Genomic DNA, 23,875 nt, shown 5'->3' on the forward strand with positions numbered 1-23,875 from the left:
TTTTATGCTTATTTATTCTATCCTGTTATTCTATTATTAATTTAGGATTTACCTAATATTTTTTGATTTTATTCTTATTCATTTTTTAATCTTCTTACTCTATTTATATTTATATTTATATTGTATCCTGTTCTTATTTATTTTATCATTTTACCCTGTATATATCGTATTGCGTCATATCTCCAGTGTTTCCTCGGAGGGCGCTCTCTGCACCGGGGCTGTTATTGACCGTGGCTGCTGGTCTCTGGGGTCCTCTCAGCCTGGTTGGGGGGCTCCTTGGCCTCCCTCCGGCTGTGTGCCCAGCCCGGAGGCTGCGGTCTGTGACCGGCTCCCGGTGCAGACGGCTCTCTGTTATAATGTTTCCTCACTTGGCTCATGCGAGCCCAGCCCAATTTTTACTCTTTAAGTGTGCGCGTGTGTGTATGTGTGTGTGTGGGTGGGGGTGGGGGGATATATGTGTATTGAGAGTGTGGGGAGTGAGTTGGAGGGTGGGGTGGGCTGCTTTTAACTATGTAAAGCACTTTGTGCTACATTTTTTCTGTATGAAAAGTGCTTTATAAATAAAGCTTGATTGATTGATTTGTAGGGTTACTGAAGTTGGGCTAGCTGGTATATAATGATGTGCTACGTGACCGCTAGTAACACAGCTATGTTAGCACAATATAAACACGCTAACTTTTTTTCCACTCGATAAAAGTTAACGTGAGTGTTCTCGGTGGTCAGGAACAAATGTAATCGCATGGCAGGATGCTGTAAAAGGACCAAACCAAAAGGCTTTTAGTGGGTTTTTTTTTCAATGCGCTGCGGTCATAGATAATGAGATAAAACATGCTAATGTGTGATGCTGCAGAACCACGTCATGTCGACTGAGTAGCTTTTGATTTGGCATTATTGCAGGCAAACCAGCATATGAAATGGATGTAACAAATCCAGACTGGGCACCAACACTGCACATGGGGCACGACGACAAACCTGTGTCAGACTCGGACCGGCACGCAAGGCGTATGCAACGGAAGCGAAAAAGAGCACCCATTGCAGGTAAACACCCCCCTCTGAAAACATACTAAATTGCTCTTATGGTACACTAATCCGCACATAACTTAAAGATGAATCACACACCTGTCATTGGAATATTGGTGTACATTAACCTTAAGTCTATGCACTATTTTTTATCTTACAGGCTTGATGATCGATGAAGGTCTGACAGAAGAACAACAACCATGTCATGGAGGCAGTGGACAGCAGTTGTGTTGGACAAGTGGAGGTTGACGTACCAGCTGCAAATGTGGACAGTGGTGATGGGAGTGACAGCGTCACGGAAGCTGAAGGGCAGACGAAGGACTGTGTGTGCAGTCAACAGGGCAGAGCAGAAATAAACCGGCTGTTGGAGGAGAACAGACTGCTTCGAGCACAGTTGCAAAAGACAGAGCTGAATGAAACTTTCTTAAAGGACGATACCGAAAAAGTAAGATATTACACTGGACTATATTGTTATGCTGTCTTAATGTCCCTCTTCAACACTGTCAAAGATTTCCTGCCAATACCGAAGAAACTGACAGGTTTCCAAATGCTCTTACTCACACTAATGCGTCTGAGACTTGATCTTCCAGTCCAGCATCTTTGTCATCTATTCCATGTGTCGCACAAAACACTGTCTTCTGTCTTCACCGATACCATTGATGTTTTGTATGCCCACTTAGGAGCACTGGTGCACTGGCCTGAGAGGCACTGTCTGCAGGCGACAATGCCTCCACAGTTTACTGAAACTTTTGGAAAACGAGTAGCAATCATTGTTGACTGTTTTGAGATTCGAACAGAAAGACCATCTAATTTAAAGGCACGCGCACAAACATACTCTCATTACAAGGGTACACAGACCATAAAATACCTCATCGGGATTACACCCCATGGAGCTATTTCTTTCATTTCCAGGGGATGGGGGGTCGTGCATAGAGCAGGGCGATATGGCCAAAAATATTTATCACGATATATATTTGAAAATTTGCGATAACGATATAACCGACGATATAATTGATGCGAGACAAAATACAACTCCACAACATTACTAGCGCAAAAAGACAACCTTCCATTTATTTTCACTTAAACAAGAAGCTGGTTTTTATGTACATTAAAGCTTTATAAAAATGTAACAGTGCAAATGCAAATTCCTTGCTGAAAGTTTAACCAAAAGGCATTTCCAGTAGAAATGGGCTGACATATCCTGAGCATAACCATGTATAATATCCACTGAAGTTAAAAAGAGGTGCTTTGCAACATTAAACTGCAGTGTGCAGTACGCATTTTTCGGACCATAAGGTGCACGGGATTATAAGGCACATTAAGCGAAACAAAGCAGTCAGATAAATCAAACTTTATTAAACTCATTCTTCTTGCTTCCTCCACTTCTGTACCATTGATTCATTAATGTTGAATTCTCTGGCAGCTGCTCTATTCCCATGTTGTTGCAGTATATTAATGACTAACCTGGTATTGTGGATAGATTATCTCAGTTGTTCTCCTGACTGAAGTTTGGTCCGTTTACAGCATCCTGCCATGCGATTGCATTTGTCTCTAACCATGAAGAACCTTCACGTTAACTTTTATAAGTGGAAAAGTGTTAGTGTTCGTCCTCCAGCTTCACTGTTTATGTTATGCTAACATAGCTGTGTCGCTAGCGATCACGTAGCACATCATTATATACCAGCTAGCCCAACTTCAGTAACCCTACAAACGTCACTGCTGTTTAGTTTCCTGTCTTCATTTATGTTGGAAGTGATAGCAGAGCTGTACGTTTGATTTTTTTCAGAAATCTCTCAGTCAGAACATGCTATATCATGCTTAGGTAACTAGCGAAACTAGCGAGCTAACTTCCGCTAGCTTCCTGCTAACTTCTAACTCCATTAAATGTAATAACTTTTTGTTTTCATGGAAGTTAAACTTTATAGTTACACCTGGTAAAGCAGCAATGCTGATCGTTTTACTAAAGATGAAAGAATTTAGACAGTTTTTAACTCTCAGTGATGCTGCAGTGTTGTTTGACCTGAAGCATACGGAGTTTAGGACCCAGATTACTCCCAGATTTAAGAGCATCTTAGTCCGACAAATACGACAATAACGACGACCGCTTGCATGTTCTGCAAAAAAATGTGCTTTGTCGTGTATCTGACAGACAAACACCAAACCAGTTCCACATCACGGAAGTTGCACCATTTTTACAAACCAATTCTGGTTCATCTGTTTCACTCAACAATCGGCCATGTGCGTATGAAAACAAAGGCACTGCGCATGCGCGTTTTACTCCCATTCTATCGCGATATTTCATTTTCCTATCGTTGCCTAACATTATACCGGTATTACCGTGAATGGTATAATATGGCCCAGCCCTAGTCGTGCATCAGATAAACACATCATAGAGAGATGTGGCATTCTTCAAAAGCTGTTACCAGGGGACGTAGTATTGGCTGACAGAGGCTTTGACATCAGAGATGCTGTAGGAATGATGTGTGCGGAGGTCAAGATTCCAGCTTTCACAAAAGGCTACTGTCAACTTGATGCAAGGGACGTTGAACAAACGAGAGCAATTGCCCACCTGAGAATTCATGTTGAGCGAGTAATAGGTAGTTTGCGCAACAAGTTCAAAATGTTACACACAGTCTGATTACTCTTATCATGTGAGGCTGAAGACACAACACTTCTTGATAAGATCGTTAAGGTTTGCTGTGTTTTTGTTAATATGTGCCCCAGTGTTGTTGTCAAACCAGGGCCAAATGACACTTGCTCCTGTTGAGTATTCTTAAAGCTGTTCTTTTGGATGTACTGTACATTGTAAATAGTTGTACTTTGTGTGAAGTTGTTTTAATAAAACAAAAAAGAATAGTATATTTGTTTGTTTTTCTTTATTATAGATCTATTCACATGTACACAGCAATCACATAAAAATGAAATGCAAACTATTTACATCGCACCACACAGCTGTCATCAATCTTTAACCACAACATGAAACATTACAGGCTATTTAGAGCAGCACGTTGTTTCGAGAAGTATTTCCCAACAAGTTCAGGAAGGCACATTTTACGAAAGAAGTCTTGTGCTTTCTTTAAGCGCGGTTTCCAGAAATCCACAGCAGGGAAGACGCGAGTCACAGCAAGGTCTCTCTGTGTCCACACAACGAGGCCACAGTGGCTGGCGCCCGTAACAAAGACTCAGCGTCTCTGTTGTGTAAACACGCCAGTGATTGGGGTAATGTGGGTGACTGTGTAGTGTAGTTGGTGTAATAGTTTTCGACTCCACACAGTCACTGCTTTGCTGTGCTTCTGCAGCGTATCCAGTAATGGTGACAAATCCTCCAGCGTTGCAATAGGAAGCTGCTCTTAAGCGCAGAAAGAATTGTTTCCAGGGATTTCTATTTGTATCCAGCTTGGCGTGCAGGATCCTTTGTGTAATCTATGCTTACATATGTATTTTACACACAGACAATGTGAAAAATACAACACATTGCTATGGATTGATGCTGAAAGTGCTAATTGCACTAAAAAATTTAGCTGAAAAAAATAACACCAACTAAATAGATAAGCATGTCTGTTAACAAAAACCCCCAAACGCTTTACCCAACTGGGGTTTTTCAACTACCTCACTGACAGAATGAGCCCAGGTATTGCCAGTGCCACTGATGGAAATGAGCCACAGCAGCTCTTCAGCACCTACAAATGAGACCTGCCCACACCAACAAGCAAGAAGGGAGACCAGGTGGCGAGCATCGCCACACTTTCCAATCCAATAAACTACCATTGCAGTTAGTAGTAAGTGGTTGATTAGTGCAGCAACAACAAAAACACACTGAATGTCATTTTAAAATACACAAAATGTTTTATTTTACATTCTATCGAAGTTCCTGCTGGAAAGTGCTGTACTGTACAAGATGCTTCCCTCACCGCAAACTCAGGTTTACTGCTGGATAAATTTTATTTCCACATTAGTCAACTCAACAACCAAGACAGAGCACAATAGAGACAATAAGGGGGTGGCTGTAGCTCAGGCGGTAGAGCAGGTCATCTGCTGATCGGAAGATTGGTGGTTCGATTCCTGGCTTCCCCCAGTCTGCATGCCAAATATCCTTGGGCAAGATATTAACCCCAAATTGCTCTCCGATGCATCCATCGGAGTATGAATGTGTGTGAATGTTACTTAGAAAGCACCTAGAACAATGTGCTTGTGCGAATGGGTGTGAATGGGTGAATGCACAAGTTGTGTAAAGCGCTTTGAGTGCTCAGAAGAGTAGAAAAGCGCTATATAAGAACCAGTCCATTTACCAATATGTGCACTGGTCTAATGATGTTTATGGCTCCCAAAGTATCGAGTATTGAGGTCTATTGCACTGTTGACTATTTACAAAAGTATTGCACAAAAGGTATTGCACAGTGAGGTGAAGAGGCACTACAGCTTAGTTGTTCCCCCCTCCTTTGTCCTCCTGTTTCCCCTCCCTCTCCCCTCCAGAGAGGAGTTAAACAGTCTGATGGCGTGTGGGACAAAGGAGTTTTTAAGTCTGTTAGTTCTTGTCTTGGGGAGAAGCAACCTGTCACTGAACAGACTCTTCTGGTTGTTAATGGCCGTGTGCAGAGGATGCCTGGCATTGTCCATAATGTCCATCAGTTTCTTTAGTGTCCTTTTCTCTGCCACTGTCACCAGGGTGTCCAGCTTCATGCCGACCACAGAGCTAGCCTTCCTGATCAGTTTTTCCAGCCTGGATGAGTCCTTCTTTGCTGTGCTGCTCCCCCAGCACACCACAGCATAGCACTTTAAGAATCTAAAAGATAACAAAATCTGATAGGTAAAAATAACATTTTGAACCAACTAGGTGGTTCCCAAAAATCTGGCGTGCTGTGAGTCCTTAAAAAAATTGAGGAAACCGGAAAAGTAGCAGGACTAAATAACTCTGTACAGCAGATGAACTGTATCTGGAAATCATGTCCTTAAGATGTAGAAAAATATAAAGAAAAGCAAAGACTTGAAGTACCTGAGAGATGCACTGGCCCTTTAATGGATCCATCTGCTGTTTGCTGAAGCCTCATCAGAAACGGTCTCAGTGGAAGGCTGTCAGGAAGCCATTTTTAGTGAAGAGAAACAGGGAGAAAAGGCTGAGGTATGGTAAATTACACGAGAACTGGACTATATCAGTGGCAACAGGTCTTACAGCATTATGAATTCATATTTGACATTTTTGGTTCAAATAATTGTTGATATGACTCCAACAGAGGGTGTTTACATCCATCTGTAAAACACGATGAAGGCTCTGCCAGTGGTGTTGGGAATCTTGAGAAAGCTGATGGAAATATGAACCAGATATTAAGATTTTCATTAATCATGCAGTCCCAGCTGAAAAGCATCTAGTTGGAAAAGGCATATTTTTATTCATTACGACAATGATCCCAAACACACGGTGAATACAATAAACGTATACCTAGATCAGTCATGGATTGGCCTCCCCAGAGCCCAGACCTCAACATTTATTAAAGCAGTGTGTTCCGGAAAGAGAGAGTCCAGGCTATGTTCGATAGTAAAGGTGGCCATACCAAATATTGACTTTCAAGTACATTTTTGCCTTATGTACTGTATTTCCATTTATGTTTGCACGTTTCAGTGAATTGCTCTGCCTATTTCCCATTTTCCCAGCAGAATATAACGAAATGAGGATGCCTCAAGACTTTTGCAATATTGTATCAGAAGGAGAAAAAAGGTGACAAATGTCCCAGTTCTTCGTGGTTAATCTTGTTAATGTTGCCTTCTGTTTTCTAATGGTTTCCTGCCAAAAACCCTAAAAAAGTGTTCTCCAACCTCGTGAATTGAAAACACTGGATTTGTTATAGAATAACTTCTAATTAGCTATTATTTCACAGAGGAAATAAGATAATCGATAAAAGAAAAAAAGACGTGAAAAGGAGACAATAAAAGAAGCCCCTTCCTTTCCCACATGTGCTAAACTTAGAGCCAAAGCCTCACCCTGCCGCTTTCCGCTTCATTAGAGCTGTTTAAACAAAACAAGTTTAAAATAGGGTTTCTATCTGAAACAGCACATGCAGTTAAAAGGCCAATGTGGAAAATAAATCCTTGTGATTATAGTTGAACAGGAAGCAGCACTTGCTCTGCCTTTCAGCCCCATTGAACAAGACGTCAGCAGCTCTATGGAGGTAGTTTAGTCTTTTTTACAAATTCAAAATTAAATATGCGAGCACTCAAAAATTAAGGTTCACTGAGAAATGTCCTCATTTTTTAAAAAGAAAGGCATATTCCTTGTTATTTAATACAACATTCAATTGATCAGAAATGTTAGAAATCATGGTAAATGGGCTCATCAATACAAAATCATGATTGTCTTTTTAATTGTATAACTTTGTAGACTACTTTTCCCAAACCATCACTCTAGTGCTCCACTGGCACCTCGTATTACTTAATGCAAGTAGTTTACAGGTGTTGTGTCGTGTCTTTCTACAGATGTAGAAAGGTCAGCTACTCAAGAGACCTTCCCCAAATCTCCCTCATCTTCATCTTCGTCAACGAGGCTCTGTCGGTGATCCTGCGCTCAGTCCACTCAGCTGTCAATCACACACTTGCTCAAGGAGGTCATCCTGGTGGACGACAACAGCGATGACGGTCAGTATAGATTAAATATTTTCTTCAGCTAATACCAAATAAGAAGAGTGGCTTTTTCGCCCTCTGATTAGAAGATGGTTTATAGTGAGTGAAACACAGAATTTCCATCTAAAATCCACTGAGTCATCAGCAGGATTTCTACTGAAAGCAACAAAATACACATCAAATTGTCATTCAGCATCCCAGAAATAATTATCTTATACAATAAGTGTCATGTAACCTGAATATAATTATATAATTAAGTTTTATATTATTATAAAACTGAAACTAGTGAATAACCTTTGCACTGTCCTCTTCCTGCTGTGACAAAACAAATTTCCCACGTGTGGGACTAATAAAGGTTATCTTATCTTATCTTATCTTATCTTATCTTATCTTATCTTATCTTATCTTATCTTATCTTATCTTATCTTAAAAAGGTGGCGCGGTCGTTGATGCTCAGGAAGCAGTAGACCCCCGTTGGTGTTGTTTAGAGTGAGTTGGAGCTTAAAACAGCACCGCAGGGAGCTGAGTGAGAACTTTTATGTCATCTCTCTATTTGCATGTGTGCTTCTGTATTTCTTTATTTATCAACTGTGTTGTTGTGGTGATGAATTTGTATGTTTTTTATGTTTGTTTTCAGCTTTTGATAGTGTAGCAGTGACAATAGTTGGCATACATTAGTGGTTATTTAGGATAGGATGAGCTAATAAGCCATCATGTCTTTGTATTTTGCTAGGAAAATGGGAAATAGATGCAGCAGTTTACTGAAACTTGCAAACATAAGATGCCAGATGCATCTCTCAGGTTGTGTGTCAGTTTTGTGTTATTTCTTAAGGACACAACTTTCAAATTCTGTTCGTCTGCTGTAGATGTTTTTATTTAAGCTGCCAGTTCTTTTGTCCTCTACTTGTTTAGTTTCTTGACATATGTCAAGTTTTTGGCTAATAGCTCTTTGGTAATCACCTTGCTGGTGTGTTATCGTTGTCATTTTTTGTGCAGGAAACAAATTGTGTATTTGTGACAAGCTGCTGGTAATGTGCCAGTAACGAATTTGTCCCTTGAGTTAGGTGCCTTTATTATGTGTGAATGATTCATAGGAACAAACAAATAAAGGACTGCACTGAAAATTATAATAAAATGATGTCCAAAGAAAAATTTGAAGGAGCTTCAGAAAGCCTGAAGAACGTGAAATAAATTACAGAATTAAAAGACAGTTCGGTTCCTTGGAAGCAAAATGTAAAGACAAAATGTTCACACATGGCTCTATGCAACTAAATAAGAGCTTTAGGATTGTCTGAAAGTATTTGTTTGGGTTTTTGCTCGTAATTATCTGCTCCACTCTATGTTCACCTGTTCCTTATTACCCGGCTGCTCTAAAGTGATTTCTGCCAATCTTTGTCAGCTCATCTGTGAGCTTGTTTCACTCATGCGCTCTGCAACAGTCCCTCATGTTATTCTCTGCTTCACAGGTTTTTTACTCATTTTCCACCCCTTGGGCTTTGTTCTCCCAATATCAGCTTTATTTAAATAAGCTTTCTTTATGGTGGTTTTGCTGATTTTCTGTATTCATTTGGAAAAGCTTACAAACCTAACACAAATAATTGGGGTATAACCCTCAATCTCATTGGGCCTGTTTGAGTGCACATATGTCAATGAACTTAAAAAGGGCTAGTATGTGCACTTTGCTAAAGAAATGCTTTGATTATATATATATACAGTGAGTATATTTTCATAGGTACAGTGGGGCAAAAAAGTATTTAGTCAACCACCGATTGTGCAAGTTCCCCCACCTAAAATGATGACAGAGGTCAGTAATTTGCACCAGAGGTACACTTCAACTGTGAGAGACAGAATGTGAAAAAAAAATCTTAGACTCAGACCCTGTGACAAGGTCTGTGAAAACCACGTTTTTATGCCTGAAATACTACAGTACTACACTCCCACCAGATGAGCTCATGCAGCCTGTCACGAACCGGGACATACAACCATGACAAAACAGGAGATGCACACACAATTTATTGTGTTATTAATTTAGATCAACTGTGCTAATATAGTATACCAAAATGAAAACAATAACTCAAATTTCAGATATTTGAGGTTGTGCTGAAAATAATGGTGCCAAATAAGGCAAGAAAAACATATTTTAAAGGTGAAATATAGAGGTAAAATCAAAAATAGTCAAGAACGGCCAATTATACCCTGGACCACAGAGGGTTAAATTTGAAAACGGTTTAAAAAAAAACATCCCCATTCTAAAATGTCATGTGACAATCTGATTCATGAAGAGTGATGATGTCACAAGGACATGTGATGATGTCACAAGCACATGCCTTTGAGCCTTTGAAGTTTTTCTATAAATAGGGGTCAGGAGCAGCAAGTTTTAGTCAGTTTGTTCGCAGCCTTCAAACGTTCGACCAGAGCTATATTTGAAAGTATTTGTAAACCTCTGTAACATCACGCTCCAAAGCCCTGTGACGTTTCTGTGTTCTGTGACGTTGTCCCAAAGAAAGACCTTTAAATGCGATAAATAGCCTAAACGTTTTCGTTTATGACTAGTTTACCGTGTTATGACTGTGAACAGGGGGGAAGTCGCGCAAGAGAAATGTCGACCAAAACAATTGCAAGTAAGCCAAAGTCAGTTCCTAAAAGTCAACCCGCAGGTGTTTCCACCACCATCAGACCCTCCACTTCTGTAAGACCTCCATTAAGAATAACTGATGCAAAGAAAACCGCTCGGGTGGGAAAAACTCAGAATGGAAGACCGGCAGCTGTGAAACAGCCCCCGAAGAGGGATATGAAAAAGAATGTGGACAGTAAACTGGTCAGCTTAATTACAAATGAAATTGTATACAGTGGAGCGACTGTGTCATTTGATGACATCGCAGGGCAGGATCTGGCAAAGCAAGCACTTCAAGAAATTGTCATCCTTCCTGCCTTAAGACCTGATCTCTTTACTGGTCTGAGAGCTCCTGCACGTGGCTTGCTTTTATTTGGCCCACCAGGAAATGGGAAGACCATGCTCGCCAAAGCAGTTGCTGCAGAGTCTAATGCAACATTCTTCAACATCAGTGCTGCTAGTTTGACCTCCAAATATGTGGGAGAAGGCGAGAAGCTCGTACGAGCACTCTTTGCAGTTGCAAGAGAGAGACAGCCCTCAGTAATCTTCATCGATGAAGTGGACGGCTTGCTCTGTCAAAGGAGGGAGGGGGAGCACGACGCCTCTCGCCGTTTAAAAACTGAGTTCCTCATTGAGTTTGACGGGTTGCAGTCAGGAAAGGATGACAGAGTACTTGTAATGGGAGCAACGAACAGGCCCCAGGAGCTCGATGAAGCAATATTAAGGCGCTTTGCAAAAAGAGTATATGTGACCTTACCCGATGAGAAGACAAGATTTACGCTGCTGAAAAATCTTTTGGGAACGCACGGGAGTCCACTGAGCCAAGACGAACTGTCCTGTCTTGCAAAAGTGACTGAAGGATATTCAGGGAGCGATTTGACAGCATTAGCCAAAGATGCTGCACTTGGCCCAATAAGAGAGTTGGCACCAGAACAAGTCCGTGTTATAGCTGCTGCTGAGGTGCGCAACATTAAGATGAAAGACTTTGAGGATTCTCTGAAGCAAATCAAACCAACTGTTAGTCCAGCAACTCTTAACATGTACACCAAATAGAACAAAGATTTTGGTGGTCCTTCTTCAATAAATCCAAATCCAGTCAGGCTGGATGAAACAGAGTGCAAAAATAAAGAGCTTCTTCAAGAGAAAGAGCAACAGGAAAAAGAAAAAAAACGTATTCTCCAGGACTTGGAGAGAAGAAATCTACAACTGAACAAATTAATACAATGAAGGACAGAACACCTGAACTGGAAGGAGAAGTATTGGAAAAACGATGTTCAAAGATGCAGCGTAGGATCAATGAAATGGCGAAAAAACACTCAGAGGTCATTAATGAGATGTTGTTGAACTCAGACAACTTGAAGTGTGAAAACGCTGAAATGCTTGCACAAAAGCAGCAACAAGAGAAAATAAATGAAGACCTGCAGCGTAAGCTTCAAGAAATCACAAGAAGAAATGAGCAGTTAGAAAAGATGCACAAGGAAAAACAACAGCAAAATACAGACAAGTGCAATCTATTAAAAGAAATGGAGCAAAGATGCCAGAAACTTGAGAAGGAAGTTGAAGAAACAACCGATCAGTTGAGAACCCTCATCCTAGAGAAAAAAGTGGTCGTGGAAAAGCTCATGGAAAAGAAGAAAAAACGTTTCCGCTTCTTCTGGAGGAGGGACACTCCTGCTTTTTCTACTCTTTCTATTTTTTCTACTGCTGACGTCACCTCGTCTCCCTCCACCTCTGTTCCATCTTAATTTTCACCTCTCCTCTCCCCTTCTCTCCTAACACTTCTTCCCTCTCTCCTTCATCTTTTTTCACCCCAACCAGTCCCGGCAGTTGACTGCCCCTCGTGAGCCTGGTTCTGCCGGAAGTTTCTGCCCGTTTAAAGGCAGTTTTTCTTCCCCACTGTCGCCTAGTGCTTGCTCAGAGGGGATTGTTGGGGTTTTCTCTTTTCTTTTTTTTCCCCTTCTTATTACCATTTTCCTTTATTTACCGATTTGTTTTGTTTACTTTTCTTTTACGTTGTTTCTTTATTTACTTGTTTAACTTTTTTTCAACTTATGTAATAAACTAATAAACCAATTGAATTTATCCTCTGCGTATTTTACATCTAATCTTTAAAGAATATTTCCAAAACATTTTCAAACATCACGATCTGTCTTTTGTTTGCTTGTTAAAACCCCGTAAATGGTGAAGTAAAAACCCTGTGATATGGTTTAAAACATCAAAATAGACTAAACAACTAGTCTAAAACTAAGAGACACAGGATAAAGTTGGTGTGAAGGTTTCAGTCTGTGAATGAATCTAAGCACCATCACCTTAACTTTAAATTCATCTCTGTTACCCTCTTTGTGACTGAACTCTGACCGTGAGCACCACAGCCACTGCGCACCAGTCACACACACTTTAAATCCATCACAGTAAACCAGTTAGTTTACCTCAGTTTGTTTTGCAGCACATTTCACAACATGCAAAAGCATAATGTGCCATGTACAGACTCAAAATCTGATTTAAAAACATGAGGACTGACCTGTAAGCTTTACATTTACAGTTTATCACATACCACTGAGCAGTTCTTACCTGTAATTCTAAGCCCTCTTCTTCCTTTTCTGGTTTAAAACATCAAATTAGACTAAACAACTAGTCTAAAACCAAGAGACACTTAAATATTAAGTTAAACCTCTGGGGTTGCCGGACGCGCCGGCGCGTCAAAATCACATGACCAATTTAAGACGACACAGCTACAAGATGCAGCGATTCAGAGGCTGTATCCCAATTCAGGGTCTGCAGCCTTAAAGGCCGCATTTTAAGGCCGATTACGTCACCATGCCAGTCTCCTATTGCCAGAGGCTGAAGTGTGTGTGCAGTCACCAGGTGATAATCTGATATCGTCTACTTCCCCACTGATGTTAAGTAATATGAAAAAAATAATGAATCCCACCTTAGGCCGAATGTGTGACTCTCTTCGTAGTGGAAGAGAGAATGAATCTTCCCATCCGAATTCACGGCAATCAGTCTGTCAATCAAATCCTGTGGAGTAAAATGAGAGGCTTTGAACAAGAATGCACCGGATAGGGTGCAAAACGAAAACTGTGTGGAAATTTACAATGGGTAAGGTGGAGAACGTATATCAGTCTCAGTGTGAGAGGGTTTATTTGAATGCGTTTGAAGTAAAACAAATGGGTGGGTGGTGTTTGGAGGCCAAATAAAAAGTGCAAACATGCCCTCAGATGGATGACAAAAAAAAACTGCAGTGTGTGGAAAAGAAGAAGAAGAAAAACACTTACAGGTATGGAGGTTGGCATCTCCCTCAGGGTGTATTCGCTTTTGTTGGCCAAAGACTGTCGGCCCAGCAGTTGCCACACCGACTGGGAAGAGGAGAGGAGGTTGACCAAGTACAGGAAGGACTGAAGAGGAAAGTAAATACAGCAGCTGTTAGAGAGAAAAAATGTATTTGCTTTTAAAGACCATTGTGAATGCATTTGTGCACGTCATGGATTGATCAAATCCTAACACATAATAATAATATAACACTATTCAACTACAAACACTACCGATAATATGACAAATAATATCTGTAGTATTCAAAGCAAAACAAAATGTAAAAAGAATTTATGATTGCAAAGATAAAACATGGTTTACCACACTCTCAAAACTGAATAAGACATATATTCTGAGCAGAGTGGTTGAGCAGAAACCTATTGCAGCCTGAAGAATATTAAACTACAGGAAAGCTCCCTGCATTTTTCACTGGGTCTGGTAGAACAGGGAAAACATATCATCAAAAGCATCAAAGGAAAAAAAGAGAGACACTTGCACAAACGAGCTACAACTTAGATTATATTAAACAGCTTCAAAGAAACGTAAAGAAAAAAACAAGATACGATGGATTTTTTTTTCTAAAATAGAAATATCTATACTTTCATGTGTCTTCTGATGTTTCTGTGCATGTGTGAACTTATCTTCATATGTACTACCAAACCTCCTACTGTACTTAGCACAGATTAAAGCAAAGACTCGAGTTAATTCACCAAAGTGCTGGTGTGTGTATATTTAGTTTTCCTTTGACCTCAGCATATATGTATAACCCACTGATAAGGCAGACTTTAAAGTCGCCTGTGGCAGGACACAGTTTACACATCACTGGCTGTCCGTATTCACTTGGCTAGTCTCTCTGAGAGAGATGACTTGGCTGCTGTCAGAGGCCAAGCATCAGACACACACAGACAGGCTCACGCTGGAGCTTGTTGAAGCTTTCCTGAGAGAAATTCTGCCAAAAACATAACTAAAAATGCAGTCTTATGAAAGTAAGGCTTATTTGCCCAGACACCCATAAACCAATCAGCAAAAAGCCTTTCTTGTTAACAAAATCACTATTGCCAGTTTCTTAAATATGAATATTCACAAGTGAATTTTCTACATGGCTGCTGGTATCACAGCAACACATGGACCACTATTCTGAGTCCTGGGTTAATAATAATTGGAATCAATTTAATTTTAATCAATTTAAACACCTTTGTAACCAGTGAGCTAAAAACATGATGGAAAAGCAAAACTTCTAAGAGATCTGTGTCTGTACTATTATGTAGATATCTAAAAATTGGGGCATTGTGGGCTCCAGGAAGTTTCTCCTTCTCCCTCTCTCTCTCACACACACACGCACGCACATACATACAATACCTTAATGCAACTCCTATCTGTGGGGTCAATGGGAGTTGGTTTGGGACGGACCACTCTGATGTCGTCACTGCTGCACTCAAGAACAGACCATAGCTCTAGTACCAGGGCCCGAATAAAGCCTGAGACAGAACACGGAGAAATTTGTTGTACCAAACATTTATTTGAAATAGCAGCAACTAAAATTATTAACAGTGCTTTAATAAATAAACGACTGACTTTGTTATTGTGTGCAATCTTTTAAAGAAATCTGTCTTTGCATTGCTGGCACCGTTTTGATTGGAGGATTTGAATCTCAGGAAGGAAGGAATTTATAATGCCACTCCCTTTGATCCCATTTAATCTCTTCCCTGTTGCACTTTGGCCTGTCAGTAACTACATTTGAATTTTGCAGCTCAAGCTTGCACATAAAGGCTGGATAAAAACGTTAATGCAATCAAAATGTACGCAGCCCTCGCTGGAAAACTGGGGATACAGTACAGTACATAAATGATGAAGCAAAGACAAAACATTAGTGTCATGGAAGAAGAAATAGTCAGTGCATCACGGGAAGCTCCCAGCAATAAAACCTGCATTTGTATTGACACATAAACCTTAATTTGTGAGCAATTTTCAGTGTATTTCAGTTAAATTAACGAGACAAATATAACAAAAGGGATTTTATACTTAGAAGAAGAATATGAAATTGAAATATTAAACTAAGAAAACTATAAATACTGCAGTTCTAGAGTTACAGATATACAATTAAGCTTTGCATATCAGTGCTGTATAACCCAGGGAATGTACTTTTTTTTTTTTTATAATTGAATAGTAATGGAAATCATGAACTGTTTTTCAGAGGTCATAGATCAAATGAGCAGTAGAGTTTTTCTCACAGAATGGTTCTTTCACATAGAAAGCAGTGTGTGCTGCAGGTTTAGCAAATGGCCCATCATTTGTAAGCTCTGTCTGGACTATATCACTTTTTGAGGTCATCCTTCTTTCTGTCAGTCTGCCTTTTTATCGATGGCACAAACATATGTCACATCATGGAACACATGAGTGCTCCACAGCCAGCGCTGCTCAACACAGCAGGGAACTGTTCTTGCGTGGGTAAAGTCATAGGAGAGAATAGGTTTCAGAACGCAGCGGTGCTGTTATAAGCGAAGGGCTGATAAGTAATCAGACTTCTTTTCCCATAACCAGTTGAGTCGCCCCTTCTAGCCAATAGAAAGAATGCAGGATTAAAATATTTGTTCACTAGCTTCATTTTTTGACCTCTTTTGACAAGAGTACGGTATTTCCTGGAGCCTTTTGCATATGGATAAACCTAGTATCAGTATACAACTGATATGTGAATCCATTTATCAAAAAAGAACGCCTCTTCTTACTCTTTCTTACCCAAACAAAAACGGTTTGACAAATACATTTCTCCCTAAGCTGCCTTAAGTCTCCTTTATACCGACAACACAAAAACAACAACAACAACTTATAATATAAGCCTTAAGCATCACAGCTGACAAGTGTTTGTTGTGTCCAAATAACTGCAATAGTACCTGAACTGTGCAGAGCCACAACTCCCGGAGCAGTTGCTGCCACCTGTGTCACCATCACCCCGTAGCCAAACTTCTCGCAGCTGCTCACCTACAGAAAACACACAGAAATCTCATACCCCTAGAAATATTTCAGCCTTTCACTATCACAGTTTTTGGTTATCAGGTAAAAAATGAATGAGAGTTTGGAAAAAGGATGGAAAAGGTTTAGGTCAAATGTAGTACTAATGTATCATAAAGGGAGATGTGTAAGTAAATCTGGGATTCTGGAAAGGCACAACATAATGTAGTTAAACATGCTGTGGAGAATTTAAATTGTAAATTGATATTGGAGTGTGCAGGCCCTTCATTAATTACAACACAATGCCACAACTAAAAATAGACAAAATATAATTACATTCCATAATTAAAGTGTAATGCCAAACTAGAGAAGCAATTACAATGGTGCGTAAACAATGGCAGTAAATTAAGCCCACGGGGGATCAGCTAAGGTTTGCAGCAAGCCTGAGTGTTTGTGTGTTTACAATTTGAATCTTAGACTCAGACCCTGTGACAAGGTCTGTGAAAACCACGTTTTTATGCCTGAAATACTACAGTACTACACTCCCACCAGATGAGCTCATGCAGCCTGTCACGAACCGGGACATACAACCATGACAAAACAGGAGATGCACACACAATTTATTGTGTTATTAATTTAGATCAACTGTGCTAATATAGTATACCAAAATGAAAACAATAACTCAAATTTCAGATATTTGAGGTTGTGCTGAAAATAATGGTGCCAAATAAGGCAAGAAAAACATATTTTAAAGGTGAAATATAGAGGTAAAATCAAAAATAGTCAAGAACGGCCAATTATACCCTGGACCACAGAGGGTTAAATTTGAAAACGGTTTAAAAAAAAACATCCCCATTCTAAAATGTCATGTGACAATCTGATTCATGAAGAGTGATGATGTCACAAGGACATGTGATGATGTCACAAGGACATGTGATGATGTCACAAGCACATGCCTTTGAGCCTTTGAAGTTTTTCTATAAATAGGGGTCAGGAGCAGCAAGTTTTAGTCAGTTTGTTCGCAGCCTTCAAACGTTCGACCAGAGCTATATTTGAAAGTATTTGTAAACCTCTGTAACATCACGCTCCAAAGCCCTGTGACGTTTCTGTGTTCTGTGACGTTGTCCCAAAGAAAGACCTTTAAATGCGATAAATAGCCTAAACGTTTTCGTTTATGACTAGTTTACCGTGTTATGACTGTGAACAGGGGGGAAGTCGCGCAAGAGAAATGTCGACCAAAACAATTGCAAGTAAGCCAAAGTCAGTTCCTAAAAGTCAACCCGCAGGTGTTTCCACCACCATCAGACCCTCCACTTCTGTAAGACCTCCATTAAGAATAACTGATGCAAAGAAAACCGCTCGGGTGGGAAAAACTCAGAATGGAAGACCGGCAGCTGTGAAACAGCCCCCGAAGAGGGATATGAAAAAGAATGTGGACAGTAAACTGGTCAGCTTAATTACAAATGAAATTGTATACAGTGGAGCGACTGTGTCATTTGATGACATCGCAGGGCAGGATCTGGCAAAGCAAGCACTTCAAGAAATTGTCATCCTTCCTGCCTTAAGACCTGATCTCTTTACTGGTCTGAGAGCTCCTGCACGTGGCTTGCTTTTATTTGGCCCACCAGGAAATGGGAAGACCATGCTCGCCAAAGCAGTTGCTGCAGAGTCTAATGCAACATTCTTCAACATCAGTGCTGCTAGTTTGACCTCCAAATATGTGGGAGAAGGCGAGAAGCTCGTACGAGCACTCTTTGCAGTTGCAAGAGAGAGACAGCCCTCAGTAATCTTCATCGATGAAGTGGACGGCTTGCTCTGTCAAAGGAGGGAGGGGGAGCACGACGCCTCTCGCCGTTTAAAAACTGAGTTCCTCATTGAGTTTGACGGGTTGCAGTCAGGAAAGGATGACAGAGTACTTGTAATGGGAGCAACGAACAGGCCCCAGGAGCTCGATGAAGCAATATTAAGGCGCTTTGCAAAAAGAGTATATGTGACCTTACCCGATGAGAAGACAAGATTTACGCTGCTGAAAAATCTTTTGGGAACGCACGGGAGTCCACTGAGCCAAGACGAACTGTCCTGTCTTGCAAAAGTGACTGAAGGATATTCAGGGAGCGATTTGACAGCATTAGCCAAAGATGCTGCACTTGGCCCAATAAGAGAGTTGGCACCAGAACAAGTCCGTGTTATAGCTGCTGCTGAGGTGCGCAACATTAAGATAAAAGACTTTGAGGATTCTCTGAAGCAAATCAAACCAACTGTTAGTCCAGCAACTCTTAACATGTACACCAAATAGAACAAAGATTTTGGTGGTCCTTCTTCAATAAATCCAAATCCAGTCAGGCTGGATGAAACAGAGTGCAAAAATAAAGAGCTTCTTCAAGAGAAAGAGCAACAGGAAAAAGAAAAAAAACGTATTCTCCAGGACTTGGAGAGAAGAAATCTACAACTGAACAAATTAATACAATGAAGGACAGAACACCTGAACTGGAAGGAGAAGTATTGGAAAAACGATGTTCAAAGATGCAGCGTAGGATCAATGAAATGGCGAAAAAACACTCAGAGGTCATTAATGAGATGTTGTTGAACTCAGACAACTTGAAGTGTGAAAACGCTGAAATGCTTGCACAAAAGCAGCAACAAGAGAAAATAAATGAAGACCTGCAGCGTAAGCTTCAAGAAATCACAAGAAGAAATGAGCAGTTAGAAAAGATGCACAAGGAAAAACAACAGCAAAATACAGACAAGTGCAATCTATTAAAAGAAATGGAGCAAAGATGCCAGAAACTTGAGAAGGAAGTTGAAGAAACAACCGATCAGTTGAGAACCCTCATCCTAGAGAAAAAAGTGGTCGTGGAAAAGCTCATGGAAAAGAAGAAAAAACGTTTCCGCTTCTTCTGGAGGAGGGACACTCCTGCTTTTTCTACTCTTTCTATTTTTTCTACTGCTGACGTCACCTCGTCTCCCTCCACCTCTGTTCCATCTTAATTTTCACCTCTCCTCTCCCCTTCTCTCCTAACACTTCTTCCCTCTCTCCTTCATCTTTTTTCACCCCAACCAGTCCCGGCAGTTGACTGCCCCTCGTGAGCCTGGTTCTGCCGGAAGTTTCTGCCCGTTTAAAGGCAGTTTTTCTTCCCCACTGTCGCCTAGTGCTTGCTCAGAGGGGATTGTTGGGGTTTTCTCTTTTCTTTTTTTTCCCCTTCTTATTACCATTTTCCTTTATTTACCGATTTGTTTTGTTTACTTTTCTTTTACGTTGTTTCTTTATTTACTTGTTTAACTTTTTTTCAACTTATGTAATAAACTAATAAACCAATTGAATTTATCCTCTGCGTATTTTACATCTAATCTTTAAAGAATATTTCCAAAACATTTTCAAACATCACGATCTGTCTTTTGTTTGCTTGTTAAAACCCCGTAAATGGTGAAGTAAAAACCCTGTGATATGGTTTAAAACATCAAAATAGACTAAACAACTAGTCTAAAACTAAGAGACACAGGATAAAGTTGGTGTGAAGGTTTCAGTCTGTGAATGAATCTAAGCACCATCACCTTAACTTTAAATTCATCTCTGTTACCCTCTTTGTGACTGAACTCTGACCGTGAGCACCACAGCCACTGCGCACCAGTCACACGCACTTTAAATCCATCACAGTAAACCAGTTAGTTTACCTCAGTTTGTTTTGCAGCACATTTCACAACATGCAAAAGCATAATGTGCCATGTACAGACTCAAAATCTGATTTAAAAACATGAGGACTGACCTGTAAGCTTTACATTTACAGTTTATCACATACCACTGAGGTTCTTACCTGTAATTCTAAGCCCTCTTCTTCCTTTTCTGGTTTAAAACATCAAATTAGACTAAACAACTAGTCTAAAACCAAGAGACACTTAAATATTAAGTTAAACCTCTGGGGTTGCCGGACGCGCCGGCGCGTCAAAATCACATGACCAATTTAAGACGACACAGCTACAAGATGCAGCGATTCAGAGGCTGTATCCCAATTCAGGGTCTGCAGCCTTAAAGGCCGCATTTTAAGGCCGATTACGTCACCATGCCAGTCTCCTATTGCCAGAGGCTGAAGTGTGTGTGCAGTCACCAGGTGATAATCTGATATCGTCTACTTCCCCACTGATGTTAAGTAATATGAAAAAAATAATGAATCCCACCTTAGGCCGAATGTGTGACTCTCTTCGTAGTGGAAGAGAGAATGAATCTTCCCATCCGAATTCACGGCAATCAGTCTGTCAATCAAATCCTGTGGAGTAAAATGAGAGGCTTTGAACAAGAATGCACCGGATAGGGTGCAAAACGAAAACTGTGTGGAAATTTACAATGGGTAAGGTGGAGAACGTATATCAGTCTCAGTGTGAGAGGGTTTATTTGAATGCGTTTGAAGTAAAACAAATGGGTGGGTGGTGTTTGGAGGCCAAATAAAAAGTGCAAACATGCCCTCAGATGGATGACAAAAAAAACCTGCAGTGTGTGGAAAAGAAGAAGAAGAAAAACACTTACAGGTATGGAGGTTGGCATCTCCCTCAGGGTGTATTCGCTTTTGTTGGCCAAAGACTGTCGGCCCAGCAGTTGCCACACCGACTGGGAAGAGGAGAGGAGGTTGACCAAGTACAGGAAGGACTGAAGAGGAAAGTAAATACAGCAGCTGTTAGAGAGAAAAAATGTATTTGCTTTTAAAGACCATTGTGAATGCATTTGTGCACGTCATGGATTGATCAAATCCTAACACATAATAATAATATAACACTATTCAACTACAAACACTACCGATAATATGACAAATAATATCTGTAGTATTCAAAGCAAAACAAAATGTAAAAAGAATTTATGATTGCAAAGATAAAACATGGTTTACCACACTCTCAAAACTGAATAAGACATATATTCTGAGCAGAGTGGTTGAGCAGAAACCTATTGCAGCCTGAAGAATATTAAACTACAGGAAAGCTCCCTGCATTTTTCACTGGGTCTGGTAGAACAGGGAAAATATATCATCAAAAGCATCAAAGGAAAAAAAGAGAGACACTTGCACAAACGAGCTACAACTTAGATTATATTAAACAGCTTCAAAGAAACGTAAAGAAAAAAACAAGATACGATGGATTTTTTTTTCTAAAATAGAAATATCTATACTTTCATGTGTCTTCTGATGTTTCTGTGCATGTGTGAACTTATCTTCATATGTACTACCAAACCTCCTACTGTACTTAGCACAGATTAAAGCAAAGACTCGAGTTAATTCACCAAAGTGCTGGTGTGTGTATATTTAGTTTTCCTTTGACCTCAGCATATATGTATAACCCACTGATAAGGCAGACTTTAAAGTCGCCTGTGGCAGGACACAGTTTACACATCACTGGCTGTCCGTATTCACTTGGCTAGTCTCTCTGAGAGAGATGACTTGGCTGCTGTCAGAGGCCAAGCATCAGACACACACAGACAGGCTCACGCTGGAGCTTGTTGAAGCTTTCCTGAGAGAAATTCTGCCAAAAACATAACTAAAAATGCAGTCTTATGAAAGTAAGGCTTATTTGCCCAGACACCCATAAACCAATCAGCAAAAAGCCTTTCTTGTTAACAAAATCACTATTGCCAGTTTCTTAAATATGAATATTCACAAGTGAATTTTCTACATGGCTGCTGGTATCACAGCAACACATGGACCACTATTCTGAGTCCTGGGTTAATAATAATTGGAATCAATTTAATTTTAATCAATTTAAACACCTTTGTAACCAGTGAGCTAAAAACATGATGGAAAAGCAAAACTTCTAAGAGATCTGTGTCTGTACTATTATGTAGATATCTAAAAATTGGGGCATTGTGGGCTCCAGGAAGTTTCTCCTTCTCCCTCTCTCTCACACACACACGCACGCACATACATACAATACCTTAATGCAACTCCTATCTGTGGGGTCAATGGGAGTTGGTTTGGGACGGACCACTCTGATGTCGTCACTGCTGCACTCAAGAACAGACCATAGCTCTAGTACCAGGGCCCGAATAAAGCCTGAGACAGAACACGGAGAAATTTGTTGTACCAAACATTTATTTGAAATAGCAGCAACTAAAATTATTAACAGTGCTTTAATAAATAAACGACTGACTTTGTTATTGTGTGCAATCCTTTAAAGAAATCTGTCTTTGCATTGCTGGCACCGTTTTGATTGGAGGATTTGAATCTCAGGAAGGAAGGAATTTATAATGCCACTCCCTTTGATCCCATTTAATCTCTTCCCTGTTGCACTTTGGCCTGTCAGTAACTACATTTGAATTTTGCAGCTCAAGCTTGCACATAAAGGCTGGATAAAAACGTTAATGCAATCAAAATGTACGCAGCCCTCGCTGGAAAACTGGGGATACAGTACAGTACATAAATGATGAAGCAAAGACAAAACATTAGTGTCATGGAAGAAGAAATAGTCAGTGCATCACGGGAAGCTCCCAGCAATAAAACCTGCATTTGTATTGACACATAAACCTTAATTTGTGAGCAATTTTCAGTGTATTTCAGTTAAATTAACGAGACAAATATAACAAAAGGGATTTTATACTTAGAAGAAGAATATGAAATTGAAATATTAAACTAAGAAAACTATAAATACTGCAGTTCTAGAGTTACAGATATACAATTAAGCTTTGCATATCAGTGCTGTATAACCCAGGGAATGTACTTTTTTTTTTTTTATAATTGAATAGTAATGGAAATCATGAACTGTTTTTCAGAGGTCATAGATCAAATGAGCAGTAGAGTTTTTCTCACAGAATGGTTCTTTCACATAGAAAGCAGTGTGTGCTGCAGGTTTAGCAAATGGCCCATCATTTGTATCTCCAGTGTCTGTTGAAGTGTACAGTATCTGTGTGTGTGCATGACCGTCGGTGCTCTCTGCTCACTCGGGTTCAGAGGTACAGGGAGGAGGCTCAGCAGGAGTAGAGGCAGCTGCTTCATCACAAACATGCCAGGTGCAGGCGGTAAAGGCCCTTTCTGTTTCCTCTCAACCCTCCTGCCAAAGCCATAGAACTCTGCCGAGGTGAACCAGACAACACAATATAGACATTTTTCCCTGTTCCTACATGGAAACACAAGATCAAACGGGCATTTTTTTTTGGCATAAATATGTATATCATATCGGACTCAGTTTGTTCCTGTTATTGTTTTTGCACTGTACTTGTCATCCATTCCAGTGAAACGATGCAGAAGGTTGTAGGTTGTGCAATAGTGCCATCTAGAGGTGAAGTAACATCACACTGCCCGTGCTCTTGTCTCGTCACGGTGTTTGCGTGTTTCTCCCTCTCTGCACACTCAGCGTTATATTCACAATATGTGGAAAATATATTGATATTGAATG

General features: G+C 40.2%; 2 protein-coding genes and 2 pseudogenes across 4 annotated transcripts; 3 read left to right on the forward strand and 1 right to left on the reverse strand.

Moving 5' to 3' along the window:
* Window positions 1-503: 503 nt before the first annotated feature.
* LOC147313792 (uncharacterized) lies at window positions 504-3,858 on the forward strand. Its single transcript, XM_086260466.1, has 2 exons — window positions 504-1,038; window positions 1,181-3,858. Exon 2 carries the CDS (start codon window positions 1,226-1,228, stop codon window positions 2,009-2,011), a length of 786 nt encoding a protein of 261 aa, XP_086116592.1. The 5' UTR covers window positions 504-1,038; window positions 1,181-1,225; the 3' UTR covers window positions 2,012-3,858.
* A 779-nt stretch (window positions 3,859-4,637) lies between these two features.
* On the reverse strand, window positions 4,638-23,575 carry LOC147313793 (protein broad-minded-like). Of its 3 annotated transcripts, none has more exons than XR_015124556.1 (10): window positions 23,421-23,575; window positions 22,418-22,536; window positions 21,027-21,146; window positions 20,681-20,769; window positions 16,450-16,537; window positions 14,918-15,036; window positions 13,525-13,644; window positions 13,179-13,267; window positions 6,014-7,622; window positions 4,638-5,803 (listed from the first exon to the last, which is right to left on the reverse strand). XR_015124556.1 is itself a non-coding variant. In XM_086260467.1 (10 exons), exons 5-10 carry the CDS (start codon window positions 16,502-16,504, stop codon window positions 5,796-5,798), a joined length of 468 nt encoding a protein of 155 aa, XP_086116593.1. In that variant the 5' UTR covers window positions 16,505-16,537; window positions 20,681-20,769; window positions 21,027-21,146; window positions 22,418-22,536; window positions 23,421-23,575; the 3' UTR covers window positions 4,638-5,795. The 3 variants fall into 3 exon arrangements, 2 of the variants coding, with proteins under 2 accessions (XP_086116593.1, XP_086116594.1); XM_086260467.1 differs by having other exon boundaries at window positions 6,014-6,090; XM_086260468.1 differs by lacking the exons at window positions 21,027-21,146; window positions 22,418-22,536; window positions 23,421-23,575 and having other exon boundaries at window positions 6,014-6,090; window positions 20,681-20,936.
* On the forward strand, window positions 10,013-12,331 carry LOC147313794 (spastin pseudogene; annotated as a pseudogene).
* LOC147313795 (spastin pseudogene) lies at window positions 17,405-19,835 on the forward strand (annotated as a pseudogene).
* Window positions 23,576-23,875: the final 300 nt, after the last annotated feature.

Source organism: Aulonocara sp. 'chitande type north' Nkhata Bay, linkage group LG14 (assembly GCF_057382095.1).
Source record: "Aulonocara sp. 'chitande type north' Nkhata Bay isolate Kocher_YH1m ecotype deep benthic linkage group LG14, A_spYH_male_GT1.1, whole genome shotgun sequence".
Classification (NCBI taxonomy): domain Eukaryota; kingdom Metazoa; phylum Chordata; class Actinopteri; order Cichliformes; family Cichlidae; genus Aulonocara; species Aulonocara sp. 'chitande type north' Nkhata Bay.